Source organism: Callorhinus ursinus, unplaced genomic scaffold, assembly GCF_003265705.2.
Source record: "Callorhinus ursinus isolate GAN/ISIS: 27379988/994484 unplaced genomic scaffold, GSC_fseal_2.0 scaffold8, whole genome shotgun sequence".
NCBI classification, from domain to species: domain Eukaryota; kingdom Metazoa; phylum Chordata; class Mammalia; order Carnivora; family Otariidae; genus Callorhinus; species Callorhinus ursinus.
The window spans coordinates 63,448,842-63,471,859 of record NW_027397070.1 but is presented as its reverse complement, the minus strand read 5'-3'; the positions used below and the strand labels follow the sequence as shown (position 1 = coordinate 63,471,859).

Genomic DNA, 23,018 nt, shown 5'->3' with positions numbered 1-23,018 from the left:
AAAAGTATTAATGGGACTAATCTGTAATATCAATATTACCTTTTGTATTTGCTATTGCCTTTGCTATTACATCGTCCTGCTCTCTCCTTGAGCTCCATTCAATAAATTTTTTCTAAGTTTTAAATGAATTTGGAATACATCTATATTTATATATACCAATGGCTAATTAAAATTTAGAAGAAATTATGATATAGTTCAGTTCCTAAAGGGGACTAAAGCATGCAGTTCCTGCAAAAAAAACCGATGCATTTGAGAAACTTCATGAGAAAATACTCATGAATTCAGTGAAATATATTTAAGTCCTGTTTAAACTCCATTCTAATCAGAAGGTTCCGGTGTCCTATATGAAAGCATAAACCTGTCACTACGGTTTGGGCATCCTGGCTGATCAGTCCCACCTTGATATGATCTCTCACCATGGAGATTTTTAGAGTTTACCCTGTTACACGTTCCAACCACAAGTACCAAAGGCTGCAACAATTCAAACAGGATATAAACAGTGCATGAAAAGGGACCATGAGGGAAAAGAAGAGAGGCCTGTTATAACCACAATGCGAAAGCACAAGTATGGTCTATAGAAACCTCCAGTTTACTGGGCCCACAAGCCCAGATTACGGGCTGCAGTGATAGTTCTTCAGGGGCCTTAGCTGTACCCATCTTTCTAGGCACTGGGTGACTACATACTCTGTTCGTGAGCTGGGTATTTAAAAGGGATACAATTATATCCCGTGTGTTCTCAGAGATAAATGCCCTGAATGCAAACACTTCACAGGAAAATAAGTGGATCTCGGGTTTTAATAGGAGCTATTTAAAGTTTCTTATTAGAGGCGCCTGGGTGGCTCAGTCGTTAAGCATCTGCCTTCGGCTCAGGTCATGATCCCAGGGTCCTGGGATCGAGCCCCGCATCGGGCTCCCTGCTCCGCGGGAAGCCTGCTTCTCCCTCTCCCTCTCCCCCTGCTTGTGTTCCCTCTCTCGCTGTGTCTCTGTCAAATAAATAAATAAAATCTTTAAAAAAAAAGTAGCTGACATAACAGAGGCACAGGTGAAGATAATTCCTTTTAATTTATACCTTTTCTTCATTATAGACATTGTCTCTTCTTTGGAAAGAATTTAAGTGGGAAGAAGAATGCCTCAGAAAAGAGTAGAACGATCCACACGGCACATCAGTGGATTACTTACAAGGTAGCCTTCCGTGGTTGCGTGTCTTTACTTCCACTGCTCTTTGGATCAACTGGGTTACCTGTCCCACGGGAGGTGCTCGGTAGGGAAGGACTGGGAGAAAAGGAAGTCGGAATGCTACTGGCATTGCGGGCGCGGAATGAGTCATCTGGAAGGAATTCAAGTACAATCAGACATACTGAATGTGCTAAGAAAGATGATAACCTAAGAGAAGAAAGGTTAATGATAGCTGACTTTTTTCTTCTAAAATCCATTTTATTAAGGTGGAGTTTATGTACAATAAACTGCACAAATTTAAAGTTTGACATATGTATACACCCATGAAGCCATCACCACCACCAAGAGTGAACACACCCACTCCTCCCTCCTGCACCCTGGTGACCCCTCCCCCACACTCCAGGCAGTCTACCTCGGGTCACTAAAAATTAGTTCAAATTTTCTAGAATTTTATGTAAATGGAATCATACAGTATGTCTGTCTTCTTTGACTCAGCATAATTATTTTGAGATGCATCCTTGTTGTGTAAATCAATACTTCATTCCCCTTTATTGCTGACTGATGTGCCATTGTATGGATATGCCAAAATTTGTTTATACATTCTCCTGCTGAAAGACATTTGGATTATTTCCAGCTTTTAACAATTACAAAGAAAGCTGCTATGAACAATTGTGTACAAGTCTGTATGGATATGTGTTTTAATTTCTTACAAATAAAAGCCTAGGAGTGAAATTGCTGGATCCCATAGTAGGTATATATTTAGCTTCATAAGAAACTGCCAAAAATTCAACCTCAGCCGCAGCAACTTCTTCCTAGAAACATCGCCAGAGGCACGGGAAGCAAGGGCAAAAATGAACTATTGGTACTTCATTAAGATAAAAAGCTTTTGCACAGCAAAGGAAACAGTCAACAAAACAAAAAGGCAACTGACAGAATGGGAGAAGATATTTGCAAATGACATATCAGATAAAGGGCTAGTATCCAAAATCTATAAAAAACTTATCAAACTCAACACCCAAAGAACAAATAATCCATTCAAGAAATGAGAAGACATGAACAGATTTCTGCAAAGAAGACATCCAAACAAACACATGAAAAAGTGCTCAACATCACTTGGCATCAGGGAAATACAAATCAAAACCTCAATGAGATATCACCTTACACCAGTCAGAAAGGCTAAAATTAACAAGTCAGGAAATGACAGATGTTGAAGAGATGCGGAGAAAGGGGAACCCTCTTACACACTGTTGGTGGGAATGCAAGCTGGTGCAGCCACTCTGGAAAACAGTACGGAGGTTCCTCAAAAAGTCAAAAATAGAGCTACCCTATGACCCAGCAATTGCACTACTGGGTATTTACCCCAAAGATACAAATGTAGGGATCCGAAGGGGCACGTGCACCCCAATGTTTATAGCAGCAATGTCCATAATAGCCAAACTATGGAAAGAGCCTAGATGTCCATCGACAGATGAATGGGTAAAGAAGATGTGGTATATATATATATACAATGGAATATTATGCAGGCATCAAACAAATGAAATCTTGCCATTTGCAATGATGTGGATGGAACTAGAGGGTATTATGCTAAGCAAAACAAGTCAATCAGAGAAAGACAATTATCATATGATCTCACTGATATGAGGAATTTGAGAAACAAGACAGAGGATCATAGGTGAAGGGAGGGAAAAATAAAGCAAGATGAAACCAGAGAGGAAGACAAACCATAAGAGACACTTAATCTCAGGAAACAAACTGAGGGTCGCTGGAGGGGAGGGGGGTGGGAGGGATGGGGTGCTGGGTGATGGACATTGGGGAGGGTATGTGCTATGGTAAGTGCTGTGAATTGTGTAAGACTGATGAATCACAGACCTGTACCCCTGAAACAAATAATAATTATATGTTAAAAAAAAAACAAAACTGCCAAATTGTTTCCACAGTGGTGGTACCATTTTGCATTTCCATGAACAATGAAAAAGCATTCTGGAGAGTTGCTCTATATTCTTACACACACTTGACAGTGTTGCCCAATTAGTTCTAAAGATTTCTTTTGTTTATCCTGAATATAAGTCCTTTGTTAGGTATATGTAATATGTCTTACAATCTGTGTCCTGCCTTTTATTTTGTTCATGCTCTATTTCAAAGAGCAGTTTTAAATTCTGATAAAGTCCAGTATGTTAACTTCTTCTTTTATGGTTTGGGGAAATCTTTGTCTATTCCCAAATCACAAAGACTTCCTTCTGTAATATTTTCTTCAGAAATGTCATAGTTTAAGCTTTTATGCTTAGGTTTATAGTGCATTTTGAGGTAATTTTGTGTGTAGTGTGAGATAAGGATTGAGGGTCACTTTGGTTTGTTTTTGTTTTTTAATTTAGATATCCAAAGAACACAAACATAGTAATTTGAGGGGCACATGTACCCCGATGTTTATAGCAGCAATGTCCACAATAGCTGAACTATGGAAAGAGCTCAGATGTCCATCAACACATGAATGGATAAAGAAGATGTGGTATATATATATACAATGGACTATCAGCCACCAAAAAGAATGAAATCTTGCTGTTTGCAATGACGTGGATGGAACTGGAGGGTATTATGCAGCATCATTTTTTGAAAATACTATCCCATTACCACTGATTTATCCCGGAGTCTTTTGTGGAAACTCAACTGCCTATGTATGTCAGTGTAGACACTCCATCTTGACTACTGGAGCTTTCTAGCAAGTGTTGAGATCAGGCAGTTTAAGCTCTCTAAATTTGGTTTTCTTTTTCAAAATGGTTTTGGCTATCCGCAGTTCTGTGCATTTCAAATTTAGATTTTAGAATCAGCTTATACATTTCTACAAAAGACTACTGGAATTTTGATGAGGATTGCATTAAATCTCTGGCTCAATTTAAAAGGAACTGACATCATAACAATGTTAGGTTTTTCCATTCAAAAACATAGTATCTCTCTCCATTTATTTAGGTCTTCTTTAATTTCATTCAGCAATGTTTTGAATTTTTTAGTGTACATAGAATATACATTTTGTTAAATTTATCCCTGAAGACTTAATGCTTTTGAAGTCACTATAAAAAAGTTATTTTTTAAAATAGACTTTATTTTGTAAAAGTTTAGATTTACAGAAAAATTGAGAAGATAATACAGAGAATTTTCATCCACCCCCTTAACTCGGCTTCCTCTCCTAACACTTCACTCTAGTATGCTACACTTGTTACAGGGAATGAGCCAGTAATGAGACATTATTATTATTATTATTATTATTAACCAAAATCCATACTGCATTCAGATTTCCTTAGTTTTTGCCTAATGTCTGCTTCTGTCTCAGGATCCCATCCAGTATACAACACTACCCTCACTTGTCGGCTCTCCTGAGCCTTTCTTTGTTTTGGGTGACCTTACCAGTTTTGAGAGGTACTGGCCAAACATTTTGCAGGATGCCCCTCTATTAGAATTTAGTGGATGCTCTTCTTAGTATTAGACTAAGGTTGTAGGTTTGAAGAAGGGTGACAAAGGTAAAGTGTCATTTTTATCACACCATACTAAAGGTACAAACTATGATATATTTTATCACGTTTCATGTATTTTATCCTAGTTTCATGACAGGTCACTAGAAATGGGTTTGCTTGACTCAAAGACTACTTTTTAATTCTTGATGAACTTTACCAAACTGTTTTCCAAAAGGTTCCATGCATTTTCATACCCACTAATGGATACATTGCCATTTGTTTCCCTGAATCCTTACTAGCATTCCCTTCATATTTCCCCCAGTCTGTTGTACCCACAGAGCCTTGGATGAAATGAAGACGAGCAAAAGTCACCGAACAATTACTGATGGGTTCATATTAAGTAACAAGTACTCAATTTGACCTTCCAAGCGATAACTCTGACCTTTCATTTCAGCTTTATTTACCCCACTCTTTAACACTCAACTCTGTGCTCCAGACAAACTGGCCCTACTGCTGCTTCCTCAAGACACTGACACATCTTCTTTATGACAGGTACTCTGAACAGGATGTTATTCCATACACTCCTCTGCCCGTCAAAAATCCCAGCATACCTTAGGCTTCATCCCAAATGACATAAATATCTTGAAGCCTGCCTTACGTCCCAAAGTAAGTAAAATCTCTTCTCTATGTGAACATCTAATATGTTTGTAAAAAGACATTTTGCTCCCTTTTTCTCTTTGTAGATCAGATGTGTAATTGTGTAACAACTTTTTCCTCAGTCTGTACTTCATTAACCAATATACAATTACCTAGAAGAGATTTCATTCAACCAATATTCCCTCTCTCCAAAATAATACTGAACGCTTAAGACAGAATATTTTCCAAATATTTTAATAAAAGATTTACCCTTATAAAATACATTATTTTATTTAAGACTGGATGTTAAGTTTCACGGATCAGTAGATCATACACACACTCTTGATTCTCAAGGTGACTTAAGAACTAGGAAAGTAAAAACTGAAGAAATTAGTGCACAAAATAATTGAAACTTATAAAAAACCATTCTGAATCATGGGGTGCTTGGGTGGCTCAGTCGTTAAGCGTCTGCCTTCGGCTCAGGTCATGATCCCAGAGTCCTGGGATCGAGCCCTGCATCGGGCTGCCTGCTTGGCGGGAAGCCTGCTACTCCCTCTCCCACTCCCCCTGCTTGTGTTCCCTCTCACTGACTCTCATTCTCTCTGTCAAATACATAAATAAAATCTTAAAAAAAAAAAAAAAATTCTGAATCAGTATTCTTAATGACTTAAGCAAAGAAATTTCTGGGCAAGAATTGTTAGAAGCTCATGAATAAATATGCTCATTTGAACTCATCTTCAAGAAGCTAGATTGGATCCATGCAAGTCTCAAGAACCACTTATGGATATCAATAATCATCTGCACCATTTAGCCCCAAGCTGAGCTAATTCCAACTGACTTTTCATATATAGTCACAATTCTTAAAGACACTCCGTACTATAAAGTTCACAAACCCTGAATGTTCCCTTAGTATCTCCTAAAGAATGCACTGATTTGCTATGATAAAAGTAAACAATAGTTTTATTATTTATAGCCCTCACTTCAAGAATTGTTGATAACTTTAGTTCAAAAGCTTCCTGTTATCAAATTCATTCAAGTTTCTTATGCTACTCATAGTCTATCTTGTAGAACCACTCTATATAGGGTATACGAATGTCAATGCTTTAATATTAGAAAGATTTTCCTGATCTGGCAAATGAGAACATACTGCTTATAGAACAGCCAGTGAGTGTATATCTATTTTTCATGAGAATAAGAACACAGTAAGAGGTAAGAGAAAGACAAAATATTCAAAAAGGTAACCTGAAAAGGAAATGTGACCAAACTTAAAAAATTTCAGACCTTTGAGTAGATTTGCTATTCTTTACACTAAAAACTGACATAGATCAATACTATAATTTTTAGCCAATATTCTAAGATAAAAACTTAAAAATATACTTAGAGCCACTCGTAATTTTTAGCAATATATTTTCCCTTATTCATAGTATAAGTCTGTGTTCTATTATATAAGCCAGAATTCAGCAAGCTACCAGTCTGTGAGCCAAGTCTTGCCTGCTGCCTGTTTTTGTAAATAAAACTTTATTGGCATATAACCATACCTATTCATTACATACTGTCTATGGCTGCTTTTTGCTCAACAGCAGAGTTGAATAATTGTGACAGAAATGATTTTGACCAAAAAAGCTGAAAATATTTACTACCTGGCTCTTTATGGGAAAAGCTTGCTGACCCCTGGTATAAACATTCAAATATATAATACTGTAAATGTCTGGCTGCACATGATCCACCATGAAGCCCTACTGTTTTTAACTTCCTTAAAAATTACTGCAAAAATGTTTAATCTGTGCCCCCAGGAGGCCCTCGGATTATGGAAAAACCTACCCTATTACTGTCCTTTCTCTCTTTCAACAGCATTGAATGCTGAGTCTTGACAGTGAAAACAAAATGGCATAGTCAAGTATTTTCTTAGTTGCTAGGGAAAAATTTAATTATTTGGGCATTTAATAAAGAGGTAAGGCTGGGGTAAACACTGTATCTAGAAATAAAGAAGTATGTCATTTAAAGAAAATAACATTTCATTATACTCAGCAATTTTTTGAAGAGCTCCGATTTCTACTTACCAGTCAGTGAAATCACAGAAGTCTTTCCTAACCCTGAGACAGGTGTATATCCTGCTGTAGAACTTTTACTAGAAAAGAACGTGATTTAGTTTAAAATACAAGAATGTGCTTCTTTCACTCCAGTCATTAGGCACTTGGTCTTTTCTAATCTTTTTTAATGTTCCTGCTACTTCTGATGAAGCACATTTGCTACTATTACTTCTCATTTATTGTTTACATTCCATGCCTCCCAACAATTCCTTTGTCTTTAACTTAAAAGCCATTTCCTTAAAGTTTTTCCCTTGGCTCAGCTAAGACAGAGAATATGAGTACTTTCCTGGAAATAACTTATCTTCAGTTCTAATCTCTTTTGTCCATCTCAAGATCATCCTGTTGACCAGGAATGCCAGATAGATCTATTGAGAATGTCCAAAAATATAGCTGAAAATCTAGAGTAAGCTATCTTTAGCAAAAGAAAAACGTATTTTTCCCATACCATGTTATTTTTCTCAATAAATACTTTTAAAGACAATTATGTTTACTTAAAATTAGTTTTGTTGATTGGTATGCAGCTGTTAACATACTTTATATGTACAACAGTTATAACAAATTACAGTCATTGAATTTATGCTGATTCTCTCCTAATCTTAACTGTTTATATTTATAATTCAGTCTGTGGGGCAAAAGGGGAAACCAGACATTCATCTATTGTAAGAAGAACTGTTGTGATCTCTTTACCATAGACACATGCCGATGGCTTCTCTATATAGAAAGAAACAGCCTCAACAGCATGTGGATGTCCACATCCACTTAGCAAATGGGGCATGTCCACACCCACTTAGAGGCTGAGTGGCGTATGTGATAGAGCACCACCTCCCTCATAAAACAGTACATGGATCCCATGATGTCATTATACAGCACCATGGCAGTAGTTTTTCTAGAATGCCAGAATACCTGTTCTTATACAAATAGGTAGACAACAGGTTTTTTCATAGAGAATGTTACAGAAAAAAACTTACAATTTATTGACTTATACAAAACCCAAAATTAATCCTGATTTCACATAAAGATGGTAACTATAAAATAAAAATTGGATTAAAACATGAATAGCTGACAGATCATACCTAGGACACTTGTCCAAGTTGCCATATTTTGCATGAAAAGCTTGATTATTAAAAGACTGGCTTCGAATCAGTTTGGATTTCTTGATTTCTTTGCCTGGAGTAATAAGCAGAAGGAAAATGCAGCTGTTCAGTTCATCCTTAGTAGCGCCAACCCCGTCCCCTTGCTAACCCCAACCCCACTTTCATTAGGCACAAATGTGTACAGCTTCCTTTCCTTAGTTTGAGCTAACTGGACTATCTCTTACTCCTACTGCCCATCAAGAACTCCTGAAATAATGAAATGATAAAAGGTAAAAGGCATTTTAGAATTTCATCTCATGGAGCGACTTTCCCTGTAATTAATTTTTAGAAAAGGGGAAAAGGAGACATAAAAAGAAGTTGTTTCTTACTTGTCGATGGGGTGCTTGTTCCAGAAGGTCCAGGAACAGAAATAGGGATGCTCTTAGACAGAGTTGTTGGTGTCTTAGCGTCTCTACCTAAAACAAACTCTGTTTTAATTTCTGTAACTTCCTCTGAGCTCCTAATCTCCACAAACACACAAGACAACACGGAGAACATGAGTCCCTGTCCCTAGCTAAGCAGCATGCTCTTTCCCAAATATTCTTACTTTATATATTTACATATTTCAAACTTCGCTATTCAGTGACCAATTTCACAGTCTTACTGCTGTTACCAGACTTTAAGTCTTCCTTTGAAGAATATGAACCTCCACACTGACTTGCACCATTTTATTCATGTATTCCTAAGTCAGTACCACATGAAACAGCCAATTATTGAAAACAAAACAACTTTTTAAAAAATTTTTTTATTATGTTATGTTACTCACCATACAGTATATCATTAGTTTTTGATGTAGTGTTCCATGATTCATTGTTTGCATAAACAAATTTTAGAAAATGAAAGAAAGAAAAGCAACTTCCCATATCAAATCTGAAAATCAGCATGGGCTTTCAGAATGCCAGGATGCAACATTAATTGTATGACTTAGTGGTGAAGACACAGGAAAACCACTTACGTTTCTTTTCAAAGGTTTTATCACTCATGGGCCTCCCATCATTCTGTTGCTTCTCTTTCTCTAATTGTTCCTATTATGAAAACAGTATGTTAGCATTACAGGTAAGCATAAATAGATTTAGAAAACTCTTCTAATAAGAAATTATTCTAAGGTTTACAGATACAAACACAGTTCACAAAACTGCCTTGGAAAAGAATTATTTTATCCAAGTTACTGTCAAAAGAAGTCAAGGTTCTTTCAGATTTGTGTTCTTTTAACATCTACAGAACTGTGCCCTTGGGGGTTTGTCAAGCTAAAACAATGAGTGTAGTATCATTGTTGTAATGAGCATTTATATTCTAGAAGACATTTGCCAATTCTCACTGGCAAAATATTTGTTACTATTAGTCATTTCCATTTCTGATTGGTAAGTGGCAAAGTAATATTTTTCTTTAAAAGGACTGAGAGAAAAAGAAATGGTCTTTTGGATATTTTTAAACGTCTCATTGAAGTATAACATACATTAAGTGCATAAATTATAAGTGCACAGCTCAATGAATTTTCCCAAAACGAATACACCTATATAACCAGCTTCCAGATCCAGAAACAAAATGTTACCAAAACTCAGAGTCCTTTATCCCAAAAAACAGAACAAGTAGGCAAGAAAATCATAAACATACCAAGTTCTGAACAAAATTAGCATAACTGACACATATAAAACACTACACTCAGGGTGCCTGGCTGGCTCAGTAGAGCATGCCAGGATCATGAGTTCAAGACCCATGTTGGTCATGGAGCCTACTTAAGATTTAAAAACAAAAAAACCCACTACATTTGACAACTGGAGAACACACATTCTATTTAGTTGCATATGTAAAGAAAAACAGGGAGAAAATAGACAACAGATTAAAAAAATTTCCATATAGAATTGGTCTGCATAAAAAAAGAACCAAATGGAATCTCTAACACTGAAAATAAAACATGTAAAACTGAAAATTAAAATATCATTAAGTGGGCTCACAAGTAGTGTTATCTATTTTGCCCACCTTTTCCTCTATTATCTTGGTCGTGTTGTCTTAAAGTTCTTTTCTGCTAACTCTAATACCAGTATCATCTGTGGGTTTTTTCTATTACCTGATTTTTGTCTTGGGTTTAGGTCACTGAGTCCTAAAAATTTTTAAAGCCTGCTTATGCTCTACAACCTCTATCCTGAACTTTGATCTTTGTCTCAGAAGGCTGCTAAAGCAATGTGATTGCTTTTCAGAAGATTTCCACTTAAGTGTTTAATCTCACAGTACAATTCTCCACAGAGAGACAGAACATATAAAGAAGAAATAAATGGGAATTTGAGAATTGAAAAATACAGCACTGGGAATAAAAACACGGGATAAGCTCAGAAGCTGAATTGGGGAGGACAGGAAAGAGTCAGTGACATTGAAGACAGAGCAACAGAAATTATTCACTCTGAGTAACAAAGTTTAAGAAAAAAAAAAGAACAAAACCTCACGGACCTGTGGGGCAATATCAAAAGATCTTACATGTGTAATTGAAGACCCAGAAGTAGAAGAGTCAACACATATTTTTTTTTAAAAGATTTATTTTAGAGAGAGAGCATGCACACAGGTGTGTGCATGTGGGGGGAGGGGGGGAGGGGGAGAGAATCTTCAAGCAGACTCCTCACTGCACCTGGAGCCCGACACAGGGCTCGATCTCACAACACTGAAATCATGACCTGAGCTGAAATCAAGAGTTGGATGCTCAACTGCCTGAAGAATGAACACAAATTTAAATAAATAATGGTTCAAACCTTCTCAAATTTGGGAAATAATACATGTTTACAGATTCAGGAAGCTAAGCAAATCCAAAAACAGATAAATTTGAAGTCGATTATGCCTAAACACATCAAAAGCAAACTGCTAAAAACAAGGATAAAAGAAAAAAATCTTCAAAGTAGCCAGAGAAAAGCAACATCACACACAGAACAATAATTTGAATGAAAGCTAATATTTTATCAGATGCTCTGGAGACCAGAACATATAAAGTACAGTAAGAAAAAGGCTATCAACCCAGAATTCCCTATCTAGTGAAAATATCCTTCAGGGACAAAGGCAGATAACACTGTATTTCAGATTAGGGGAAACTAAGAAAATATGTCACAAAATACTACATCCCAAGGAACAACTAAAGACAATTCTTCAGGCTGAAGGGAAATAAATAAATAAATAACAGAGGGACGTTTGGATCCTGAGCAATGAAAGAAAGTACTAGAAATGTTAAAAATAAAGTGAACACAGAAGTTTACTCTCTTAAATTCTTCAAAGGTACATATCACAACTTAGAGCAAAGTTAAGAATCAGTTGTCATGAGACAACTGACTGGTGGGGTTTTCAATACAGATATAATTCACATAAAAATTTTAACATAAAAAGTAGAGAGATCCGCATCATTATTAAATGAAGTGTATGGTACAACATTAATAATAGGTAGACTTTGAAAGCTTAAGTATATTGTAACCTCTAGAGAAACCACCAAAAAACAATTCTGAAAGGGAGAGAGAGAGAGAAAGAGAGAGAGAGAGAAGGGGAAAGAGAGAAAGAACACCAGCCACTAATATAAGAATGAAACAGGGGTTGTCACCTGGGTCTGATATACATTAGAAGAATATAAGAATACAAACAACTTTATGGCAACAAATTTGACAGCTTAGATGACAGAGAATTTTGGGTGTGGGAAGCAACTTATCAAATTTACAAAAGAAGAAATAGAAAATCTAAACAGTTTTATATCTATTAAAGTAGTTGAATCAATTATCAAAATCCTTTCTAAAATGAATATTTTGCGGGGCACCTGGGTGGCTCAGTCATTAAGTGTCTGCCTTTGGCTCAGATCATGATCCCACGGTCCTGGGATCGAGCCCAGGATCAGGCTCCCTGCTCCGCAGGACGCCTGCTTCTCCCTCTCCCACTCCCCCTGCTTGTGTTCCCTCTCTGGCTGTGTCTCTCTGTCAAATAAATAAATAAAATCTTTAAACAAAATAAAATAAAATGAACGCTTTGGGCCTTGATTTGAATTCACTAGTGAATTCTATCAAACGCTCAAAGAAAAAATAAGACCAATTTTATACGTACTCCACCAGAAAACAGAGGAAGTGGTAATACTACACATTTCATTTTATAAGGCCAGAATAACTCTAATACCAAATTCAAAAGACCCCAAAAATGACAAAAAAGGAAACTATAGGCCAGTTTCACTATGAATATAGATGAATATTAAAAATTAGCCAAGAATCCAACAGAAGAAAAAAGGACAACATACCATCACCAGGTAGAGTTTATCCCTAAAATATAAGATTGATTTATGCACTGAAGAGATCAATGTAATTCAGTGTTTTAACAGGATGAAGTAGAAAAAACAAATATCACTTCGAAATATGCAGAAAGAGCATTTGACAAAATTCAATAATCATTCATAAAAACTCTCAGCAGACTAGGAATAGGAGGGAATTTCCCCAATTTGATAAAGGGCACTCACATAAAACCTCTTCGTGATATCATACTTAATGGTGAAAGATTGAGCTGTTTCCCCCTAAAATCAGTAAAATGACAAGGATGATGCTTCCATCACTTTTATTAAACTGGAAGTGTTTTATTATACTGGAAGTCCTAGATCTTGCAACTAGACATAAGAAATAAAAGGCATAAACACTGAATAGGAAGAAGTAATCTTGCTATACTTAAAGAGTATGTAATAGCTCATGTAGAAAATCCTACTAAATCTAAGAAACAACTCTAGAACAAATACAAGACTAATATACAGAAATCAACAGTAACTGACAGCAGCAATAAAATTCTAGAAAGTGAAATTAAAAATTATAATTCCATTTATAGTAATTCCCCAAACCATAATATACCTAAAAACAATCTAACAAAAGACTTTCTTAACTCTACACTTAACACTACCAAAATTATGTAGAAAAAAGTAAAGATTAAATAAATGGAGTGGTAGACAATGTTCATGGACTAAAAAATTCTTTAAGATGGCAATTATCCAAATTGATCAATCCTAATTAACACACAACCTAACAAAAATTCCAGCAAATTTTTTATGTAAGTGGACAACTGATTCTAAACTCTATATCAAAATGAAAAGGACCTAGACTGGCCAAAGCAATTTAAAAAAGAACAAAGTTGAAAAACTGAACTGACCTTATTTCAAGAATTACTGTAATGTTACTATGATAAAGACATTTTGGAATTGCCAAAGAGATAAACATATAAATCAGTGGAACAGAATAAGGAGTCAAGAAATAAACACATACATTATATGGACAATTTTTTTAAAAGATGCTAAGGCAATTGAATAAAAGAAGTTTTCAACAAATGATGCCAGAATAATCAAATATTCAAATGAAAAAAATATATAAAACTAATTGAAATGGATCACAGACCTAACTGCAAAACCTAAAACTAAAATTTCTAGAAGAAAACATAGGAAAAAGTCTTTGTAAGTTTGGGATAGACAAGGGATTCTTGTAACAAACAAGCATAAACAAAAGAGAAAATACTGTTAAGTCGAACCTCATCAAAATTAAAAAGTGCTCTTCAAAAGACACCATTAAGTGAAAGATAAGCCACAAACTCCAAGAGAATACTCATAAAATGTGTATCTGACAAAGAAGTAGTATTCAGAGTATATAAAGGACCCTTACATCTCAATAATTGAAGAAAAACAATCCACTTTAAAATCTGAAAACAGGGGCACTTGAGTGCCTCAGTCAGTTAAACATCTGCCTTCGGCATGTCGTGATCCCAGCTCAGGCTACCTGCTCGGTGAGGAGCCTGCTTCTCCCTCTCCCCCCTGCTCATGCTTTCTATCTCTCTCAGATAACGAAATAAAATCTTTTTTAAAAATTTAATAAAAATCTGAAAACAGACTTCATCCAATAAGAGATAAAGACCAATAAACAAACAAAAGGATGTTCAATATCATTAGGCATCAGGGATATACAATTTGAAAGCCCAATGAGACACGATTACATATTCACCCTATCAAGCTAAGAGGACACGGGGTAACTGAAGCCCTCCCCCACAGCCGACGGGTATGTAAAATGGCACAGTTTTTGTTTGTTTTTAAGTCATGCATGCCCTACCATATGATCCAGCTATTACATTCCTAGGTATTTCCCCAAAAGAAAATAAAGCATATGTCCATCCAAAGACTTCTTTATTAATAGTCATAGCAGCTTTATTTCTTTTTTTTAATTTAAATTTTTTTGTTATGTTAATCACCATACATTACATCATTAATTTTTTGATGTAGTGTTCCATGATTGTTTGCGCATAACACCCAGTGCTCCTGGGCGCCTGGGTGGCTCAGTTGGTTAAGCGACTGCCTTCGGCTCAGGTCATGATCCTGGAGTCCCGGGATCGAGTCCCACATCGGGCTCCCTGCTCAGCGGGGAGTCTGCTTCTCCCTCTGACCCTCTTCCCTCTCGTGCTCTCTATCTCTCATTCTCTCTCTCAAATAAATAAATAAAATCTTTAAAAAAAAAAAAAAAAACACCCAGTGCTCCATGCAGAATGTGCCCTCTTTAATACCCATCACCAGGCTAACTCATCCCCCCACCCCCCTCCCCTCTAGAACCCTCAGTTTGGTTTTCAGAGTCCATCATCTCTCATGGTTCATCTCCCCCTCCGATTTCCCCCCCTTCATTCTTCCCTTCCTGCTATCTTCTTTTTTTTTCTTAACATATATTGCATTATTTGTTTCAGAGGTACAGATCTGTGATTCAAAAGTCTTGCACAATTCACAGCACTCACCATAGCACATACCCTCCCCAATGTCTATCACCCAGCCACCCCATCCCTCTCACCCCACCCCCGCTCCAGCAACCCTCAGTTTGTTTCCTGAGATTAAGAATTCCTCATATCAGTGAGGTCACATGATACATGTCTTTCTCTGATTGACTTAATTCACTCAGCATAACACCCTCCAGTTCCATCCACGTCGTTGCAAATGGCAAGATCTCATTCCTTTTGATGGCTGCATAATATTCCATTGTGTATATATACCACATCTTCTTTATCCATTCATCTGTCGATGGACATCTTGGCTCTTTCCACAGTTTGGCTATTGTGGACATTATAGCAGCTTTATTTCTAACATCCCCAAACTAGAAGTAACCCAAGTGCTCATTAAGGGGTGGGTAAACAAACTGTGCTATGTCTGTAATATGGAATACTACTCAGAAATAAAAAGGAATGATCTATTGATATATACAACAGCACAGATGAATGTCAAAACAATTATGGTGGTTGAAAGAAGCATTAGCAGAAAATATTATATACGAACAAATTTATATAAATTCTAGTTGCAAGCTATATTATAGTGATAGAAACTAGATTAGGGGTCTTTGGGGACCAGAGTAGAAGATAGGGATTACAAAGGGGCACAAGGAAACTTCTGAGGGGATGGAAATGTTTGGCATTGTGATTGTAGGTTCATGGATTATCCATATGTCAAAATTCATCAAATTGAATACTTTATATATATATGCAGTTAATTGTATGCCAATTATATACGTCAATAAAGTAGTTGTGGTTTTTTTGTTTTGTTTTGTTTTTAAAGATTTTATTTATTTTTTGACAGAGAGACAGAGAGAGGGGGAACACAAGCAGGGGGAGTGGTAGAGGGAGAAGCAGGCTCCCCGCTGAGCAAGGAGCCCAATGTGGTGTTCGCTCCCAGGACCCTGGGATCAGGACCTGAGCAGAAGGCAGATGCTTAACAAATGAACCACCCAGGCACCCCAAAGTTGGTTGTTTTCTGAAAGACTCTCACATGTAATTTTCCTTCTAGTTCATAAAAGAGATTTCAAAAGATCAGGACTCCTCTTTAACCATTTAGGAAGAAAAACAGCAGTGTGAAATTGAAGGAAATGACTAATAAGTAATTCCTAACAAAGCCCAGCTAATACTGATCAGGAATAAGTATGGATGTGTGCATGCGAAAACAACGTACCATTTCCATAAGAAGTAGTTCTTCTCTTTCTTTCTCTTGATCCAACAAATCTTTTTCATAAAACTTTTTCTGAAACTAAGTTTAAAGTTTAAAATGAAATTATGAGACATTATGAGCTTCTGCCAATTTTAAAATATTCTTTCAGCAAAAGGTAAGGTGTGTGCTTACCGCGTCCATGGACATTTCCATTCTGTCCAGCTCTAACACAGTCTGCAAGCAAAGTTGTGAAAATTATTCAGCAGTAATTAAATTAAACCAACCAATCATTTCTCAAAAAGACTCCCCTTCCAGAGGGAGGTTCAAAGAGGAGATTTCTCTACTCTGTGGAAGGCTAAATTAGAAAATCTCTGAAGTTCTTCCCAACTTTACTCTGTATTTTTAACCAGCCTCTGAAGGCCAGGATCCATTTGCTCTTGTAGAAGACTTTGACCTTAAGAAGAGCAAGTCTCCAGGGATACTGTGAACACACTAAACACACACAAACTAACAAACTTCTAATAACCCCCAAGGCCACTTTTCTCTGAATTTTCAGAAATACAAGATAATTTTTGAATTTTTTAAAAAGATTTTTTATTTATTTATTTGACAGGGAGAGAGACAGTGAGAGAGGGAACACAAGCAGGGGGAGTGGGAGAGGGAGAAGCAGGTTTCCCACTGAGCAGGGAGCCCGATGTGGGCTCGATCCCAGGACCCTGGGATCATGACCTGAGCCAAAGGCAGATGCTTAACCAACTGAGCCACCCGGGTGCCCCAATAATTTTTGAATTTTTTAAAAAAACTTTTAGCTAACTATAGATGAAGCAAACTCTCATTTGGCTTAAAATCCTTAATTCCCTTCCACAGAAACTTTTGACCATTATGACATTCTAACCACTAAGAAAGACTTTGCCCTGAAAGTATTTCTTGATTTAGTATTTCTCTTTTGGAACACATTAGTCTGAAACAAATTGTTTCAATCAAACAACGGTCCATCTAACCCAGGATTCTGACTCTGATAGAGGATAGTACTTCTCTCCAGGAGTAACTCTGATGGCCCAAATAAAGTACATTTATATATTCTTATGCCCAAAGCTAGCCATTGCAAATGTAATATTTATTTGAAGCCTTATTTTTATGCTGAAATTTCTGAAGATATTACAGTTTATGCCATGAAATGTCCCTTTTAAATACAATTACTTCCCATCTGAAAAAACTGACTAAAGCCATGCCATTTTTATCCCGAAGCTCTGCATAGCTTCCTCAGAGGTTCCCATGCCAAGATTTCAGTTTGATAAACATTAGACTAAAGAATTTTCATGGGATTGGTTGACTTCCTCATGTGACATATACCTAAAGAGCTCTAGTCCAGAATAACCCATTGTAGATTAATAATCCACTAATTATATCATTTTTGTCCCTACTTATATGGTCAGTTTATCTTTTGAGTGAATAAATTCTTTCAAAAAAGTAACTAACCCTCTTATGTTACCTATTACTTTGAAAGTTAACTCTATTGCCTAAACTTTTGTAATTAAATGGTAAGGACAGAAATACCTGGTATAAACAAATACATGTAATATATTTTACTTATATATATATCATATATAAAAACATATTACATACTATAAAAAACATTACATACTATATATACATACATATTATATATTATTATAATATATACATATATATTACATATTACATATCATATATATAGCATGTAATACGTTTTTAGATGTAGGCGCATGTCCAGACTCTGGGTATTTCTGGTTAGTTTAGTTGGCAAAAGAGGAATTCACATTTCAGTAAAACAAGAGTATACTAATTAATAGTAAATTGTCAAATCACTTTATTAAAAAGTTCCTTGTGTGACATCTGGCAATGATCTCTAGAAACAAAAGGAAAAAAAATCAAAGGATTCTTTTTTTTCCTCATCACTGGTGCTAAGTTAAAGACATTAATAAATTAATTCCTCTCATTACAAATCAGGAAGTTGAAGTTCACATTTAGATTCATAAAAGTAGCCACTTTAATTCGACTTAATCTTATAAAAAATATTAGTTACACAGTCAGCAAAAAGTTTTTGAAGACTGTAAGGTATTTTCAGGTTTGACTTCACTAACCCAAATTTTTACTCTTTTAGTTTCTAACATCCCCAAACAATCCATATAAGATCCCAAGCTAAAACAAAACAAACAAAAAACCCACAAGACACGATGTTACATTATTGAAAAAGGAATGCACTCAGGGTAAGAGATCTATATTCTGGCCCCAGCTCTGCCACTTGCTAATATGACCTCAAGCAGACATTTACTATCTCTAGGCCTAGAGCTTTTGAAGCAAAAATCAAACAGATCACGAAGGCCCTTCCAGGGCTAAATTTCTATCAAGTGTGACTTCCCCAATTTTACCAACAAAGTTTTCCTGGATTATAATCCCTTATAAATCAAGTCTGGTGGATGAAGCATTTGGTTGGCCAGTATTTATTAAGTCCCAAGCTCTCTCTCATGGCGCTTGTATTACTAGTTATAGAAGTTGGGTGTCTGAGTGCCCTTTGGAAGGAACTTTACCAGCTGTAGCACACATCAGCCAAGTCAGTTACTAATACCACTCTAGCAACAATGTAAGTATTTTAACATATTGCTATCCTGTCAAGCTAAAACAGGGAAGTGAAGATTGACACTCTCTTCATGCAAGACATGCAGACATGGTGGTTAAGAGTGATACTTACTCTTTTTACAATAGCCAGAACATCCTTATCTTTCTCTTGACAGAGGAGTTTCCTCACACACATTTCTAACTGCTGAAGTAGATGCTTATCTGCAGGGATCTTCAGGGTAGATTTCACTTTGGGCAACAAGTAGCAAAGTTTCATTCTATAATAAATTAAATAGTACTTACTTTTGAATGCACTTAATAACTAAGAATAATAGTAACATGAAATTGAAAGAAAATTCAAACTCCGGATACCGTGGGAGTTTATCATGTAGCAAATGTTTACAGAGTGCCTGGGATGAGTCAAGCATGCATTATTCTGGGTGGGAGATACAACAGTGAATGAAACCAACAAATCCTCTGCTCTCATGGAGCTTACACTCTAGTATGGGGTAGGGAAGAATACGAAAATAAGTAAAATGTCTATCAAGACAGTGCTAAGTGCTGTGGAGAAAAAGCAAGCAGGGAAAGATGAGGGAGTAGCAGAGGAGGGGTGTTACAATTTTAAAACACGTGGTCATAGAGGGTTTCAGTGAAGGTTTCACTGAAAAGATATTATTTAAGCAAAGCTTAAAGAAAATGAGGAAATAAGTAATGTGAACATCTGGAGAAGAGCATTACAGGCAGGGGCCTGCAGTAGCGCAAATGCCCTCTAGGGGAAGCTTGCCTTGGCTGTCACCCCCAATTGGCCCAAACTGGCAACAGAAGGCCAGCTCGTTCAGAGCCTTGTAGGCCACTGCATGGAGCCTGGCTTTTCCTTTGAGCACCATAAGAAGCCATGGAGAATTTTGCACAGGGGAGTGAAGTGATCTGACTTAACACGTTGGAAGAGTCATCTGACTACTGGTCTGAGACTGTAGATGGTCTGGGACAGAGGGAAACAATAGGGAGGCTCTAGTAGTAATTCAGGCGGGAGAGGGTGGCCACCTGAATGAGTGTAGGAGCAGTCAGGTGGCAAAAAGTGGTGGGACTCACTATATTTGCAAGCAGCAGGATGTGCTGAGGGACTGTAGCTGGAGTGGCAGAAAGGGGGTAAGGTTTTGACCTGAGCAGGTAGCAAGATGCAGTGGTTATTGGCTCAGATGGAGACCACTGCAGAAGGAACAAGGGTGGGTGTGGGTGCAGGAGACGGGGATTTACTTCTGGACAGACTGAGTCTGAGGTGCTTGTGGGACATGCCATGGAAATGCTCGGTGGGCAACTAGCTCAACGTGGCTCCCGTCCAGGACAGATGTCCATGCTGGAGACATATCGTCAGGAATCTTCAGCACATAGATGATATGCAAGCCATGAGACTGGACAGATCACCGGGGCCGTATGTGCAGTTTGAGAAGAAAAGATAAAAGGACAGTTGTAGGCACCATCCCAGGCGATACTGCATGGATAAGGAAACAACACGCAGACTGAAGAATGCCAGAGAGGGGAGAGGCAATCCAGGGAAGAACAGGAAAGACAGTGCAGAAAATGCTCTGCTTCGCTAAGCTACTTCTCTACCACTCTGCCAGGGCGGGTTTTAGAGAGGGATGCTAGGCGGTTGCTTATGTTTTGGCTGCCGTATTCATTCATTCATCTGAGTGCTCTCCAGACACTATTTTTTTACTCCTATGCCAAACCTGAGACAACCAAGTCCCATTCCCAGAGCTTCCAGGATGCTTTGTCAGCTAAGCCCACAGTTGAGGATTCTTCTTCATACACCGTAAGATTTGCTTTTTATTCAAGTGAAAAGGCGAAAGAGGCTCTTTTCCAGATTTTTCACCTCCGTCCATAGCAATAATGGTCTCAAACTCATTCAGAGCTCACAACGGATCCTGGGGATGCTTTCTCTAAATTAAGAGGCCCCAGTTGCCCCAAAGAGAATTTTTTTGCATTTTCCTTTCAATACCAGTAGTCTTTCCAGCCTTCGTATTATCTAGACTCAGTGAATTCAAATTTTAAACATTCACTTAAGGAAAAACAAAAACAGGCTATGCATACTTCATTCTTCATAACTCAAGGCAGGTCTAGAAAACCTATACTCAACAGAAGGTACAGAAAGCCATAGTGCTGATTTATCTCTGTGAGAATCCTGGGCCCGTGAGATTATAAAGACTTTAAGATTAGGTATCACACCTTCCTGGTAATCTAAATTCTTTATGTACATTATCTCAGGTATTTATCCGTCAGAACACCCTACGAATTGGTAACTAAGGAAATCAGTGTGCAGAGAGATTATGTAACTTGCCCAAAGACACACAGCCAGTAGAGAGCTGGAGATCGGCTCAGGTGGTGTGGCTCCAGAAACCTTCCTCCTAACTGCATGATCCCACCACTCTTGCCTGTGATGGCTTTCATTCTATCTACACATCTCTATTCAGTTGGGCAAACACTTTTGTATCCAAAAGCTAATTAGTATATGGTGTTGCTGGACCCATTTGTTGGGCTGGCAGCTGCCCAGGCAGGAGAGTGGAAACCAAGACAAATTGCTATGCAATGATCTCTTACCCCCCAAAATAACCAATCTTCATGGAGCAATGTTCCATTAATCTTCATTTCGTTTTTGAATTGGCAGGTTGCTTTCTCTTAGGGCGAGTACTATGCTTTTAAGTCATATTGACCTGGGTAAAGATGATTTCATTTCCTTTCAAATAATTTTGGTGAAATGCTTGGTAAGTGATAGTTCATCACACTGGGAGCTGCTTTTCTAGACTCACAACTTTAATTTGCAAAATGTTAACAACATAGTTAGATTCATTAGTGATTTACCACAGATAAGATGCACAAAATACTGAGGCCAGTGCAGTGGCATTTTCTGTATTTTCTTACACTGAAAATATAAAACAAAAACCAATCTCTTGATTGCCCCTAAAAATGGACAGAACTTCGCCAAGCCAACTTTGAGTTATTTTTTCTTTAGTCTTAGAAGATCCATAAATTAAGAATATCTACTCAACCTTCTCCTGATGTCAATGTGTGTATCCAAGTGTCAGGAGAAGCCTGCCAGTCTGGCTTTGACTACTGCCCTCTCGACCCATTAAACAAAAGACTGGGGACAGTTAAAAAAAGATTATGCTTCCAAGTCCTACTGAGGCTCATTAACTAGGACTACTAGGAATTTCAAAGTAAGTTTAAATTATTTACTTGTCTTTTTAAACTGACTATGAAAAAGATTTTGCATGTGTTCATTATATTAGATAAGTAGATATATTATAGAAGATAAATTTAAAAGTACAACTTTTTCAAGTATTTTCTTGGATTGGTACCATACCTCACGTTTGCCACAGGATCATGTGTCAGTTCGATAGCAGGTAGAAAGAAATATTTACAGAAAAATGATTTGGAAAAGATCTCTATAATAAATTCACAGGTATCCAAAAATCGAAGTCTATTCCAATAACTTTTTCCTTGGCCCAGTTCTAGAAACAACAATAACAAAAAAGAGAAGTTTAATTTTTCCTACACGAAATTATATGTGACAAAATCAAACACACAAAATCCATGACAAGTTTCTTTGTATCCACAATTTGTTTAGCAAATACAAGAGGTAAGAGAAAAAAAAATCATATTATACACTCCAGATTTGTAGACTTCCAAAATAATGACATCTCAAAAACCAGAAAAAAAATGTAATTTTTAAGTACTGAACATATAAACTATTTTTGATCACCCATTATGTGCTGCGTACTTTAAACGTATTATCACATTTAATCCTGAAAAGCAATCCAATGGGATAAGCATAGATTTATCCTCCTGAGAGGAGATTCAGAGGTTAAAGTCACAGAGCTGGTTGGTGCAGAGTTGGAATTCAAATGCAAGTTTGTATAATTTCAAACTTTGAAGTTATATTTGATCAATCAAATTAACTGTTTTCTTTGTCTCATTCTCATGAGAATGCCTTGAAGTGGTTTAAGTCATATGT

At 36.9% G+C, this 23,018-nt stretch overlaps 1 protein-coding gene across 6 annotated transcripts in view; it reads right to left on the bottom strand.

The window, feature by feature from the left end:
- The window catches only part of PPP4R4 (protein phosphatase 4 regulatory subunit 4), a 105,485-nt gene that overhangs the window by 2,387 nt on the left and 80,080 nt on the right, over positions 1–23,018 (bottom strand). For all 6 annotated transcript variants that reach the window (XM_073895830.1, XM_025869418.2, XM_073895831.1 and 3 more), the window contains 9 exons: positions 22,368–22,515; positions 19,140–19,284; positions 16,601–16,642; positions 16,433–16,507; positions 9,437–9,506; positions 8,811–8,897; positions 8,422–8,515; positions 7,319–7,386; positions 1,180–1,327 (listed from right to left, as the gene is read on the bottom strand). In XM_073895830.1, the coding sequence (XP_073751931.1) occupies positions 1,180–1,327; positions 7,319–7,386; positions 8,422–8,515; positions 8,811–8,897; positions 9,437–9,506; positions 16,433–16,507; positions 16,601–16,642; positions 19,140–19,284; positions 22,368–22,515 (877 nt within the window). The remainder of the gene's footprint in view (positions 1–1,179; positions 1,328–7,318; positions 7,387–8,421; positions 8,516–8,810; positions 8,898–9,436; positions 9,507–16,432; positions 16,508–16,600; positions 16,643–19,139; positions 19,285–22,367; positions 22,516–23,018) is intronic.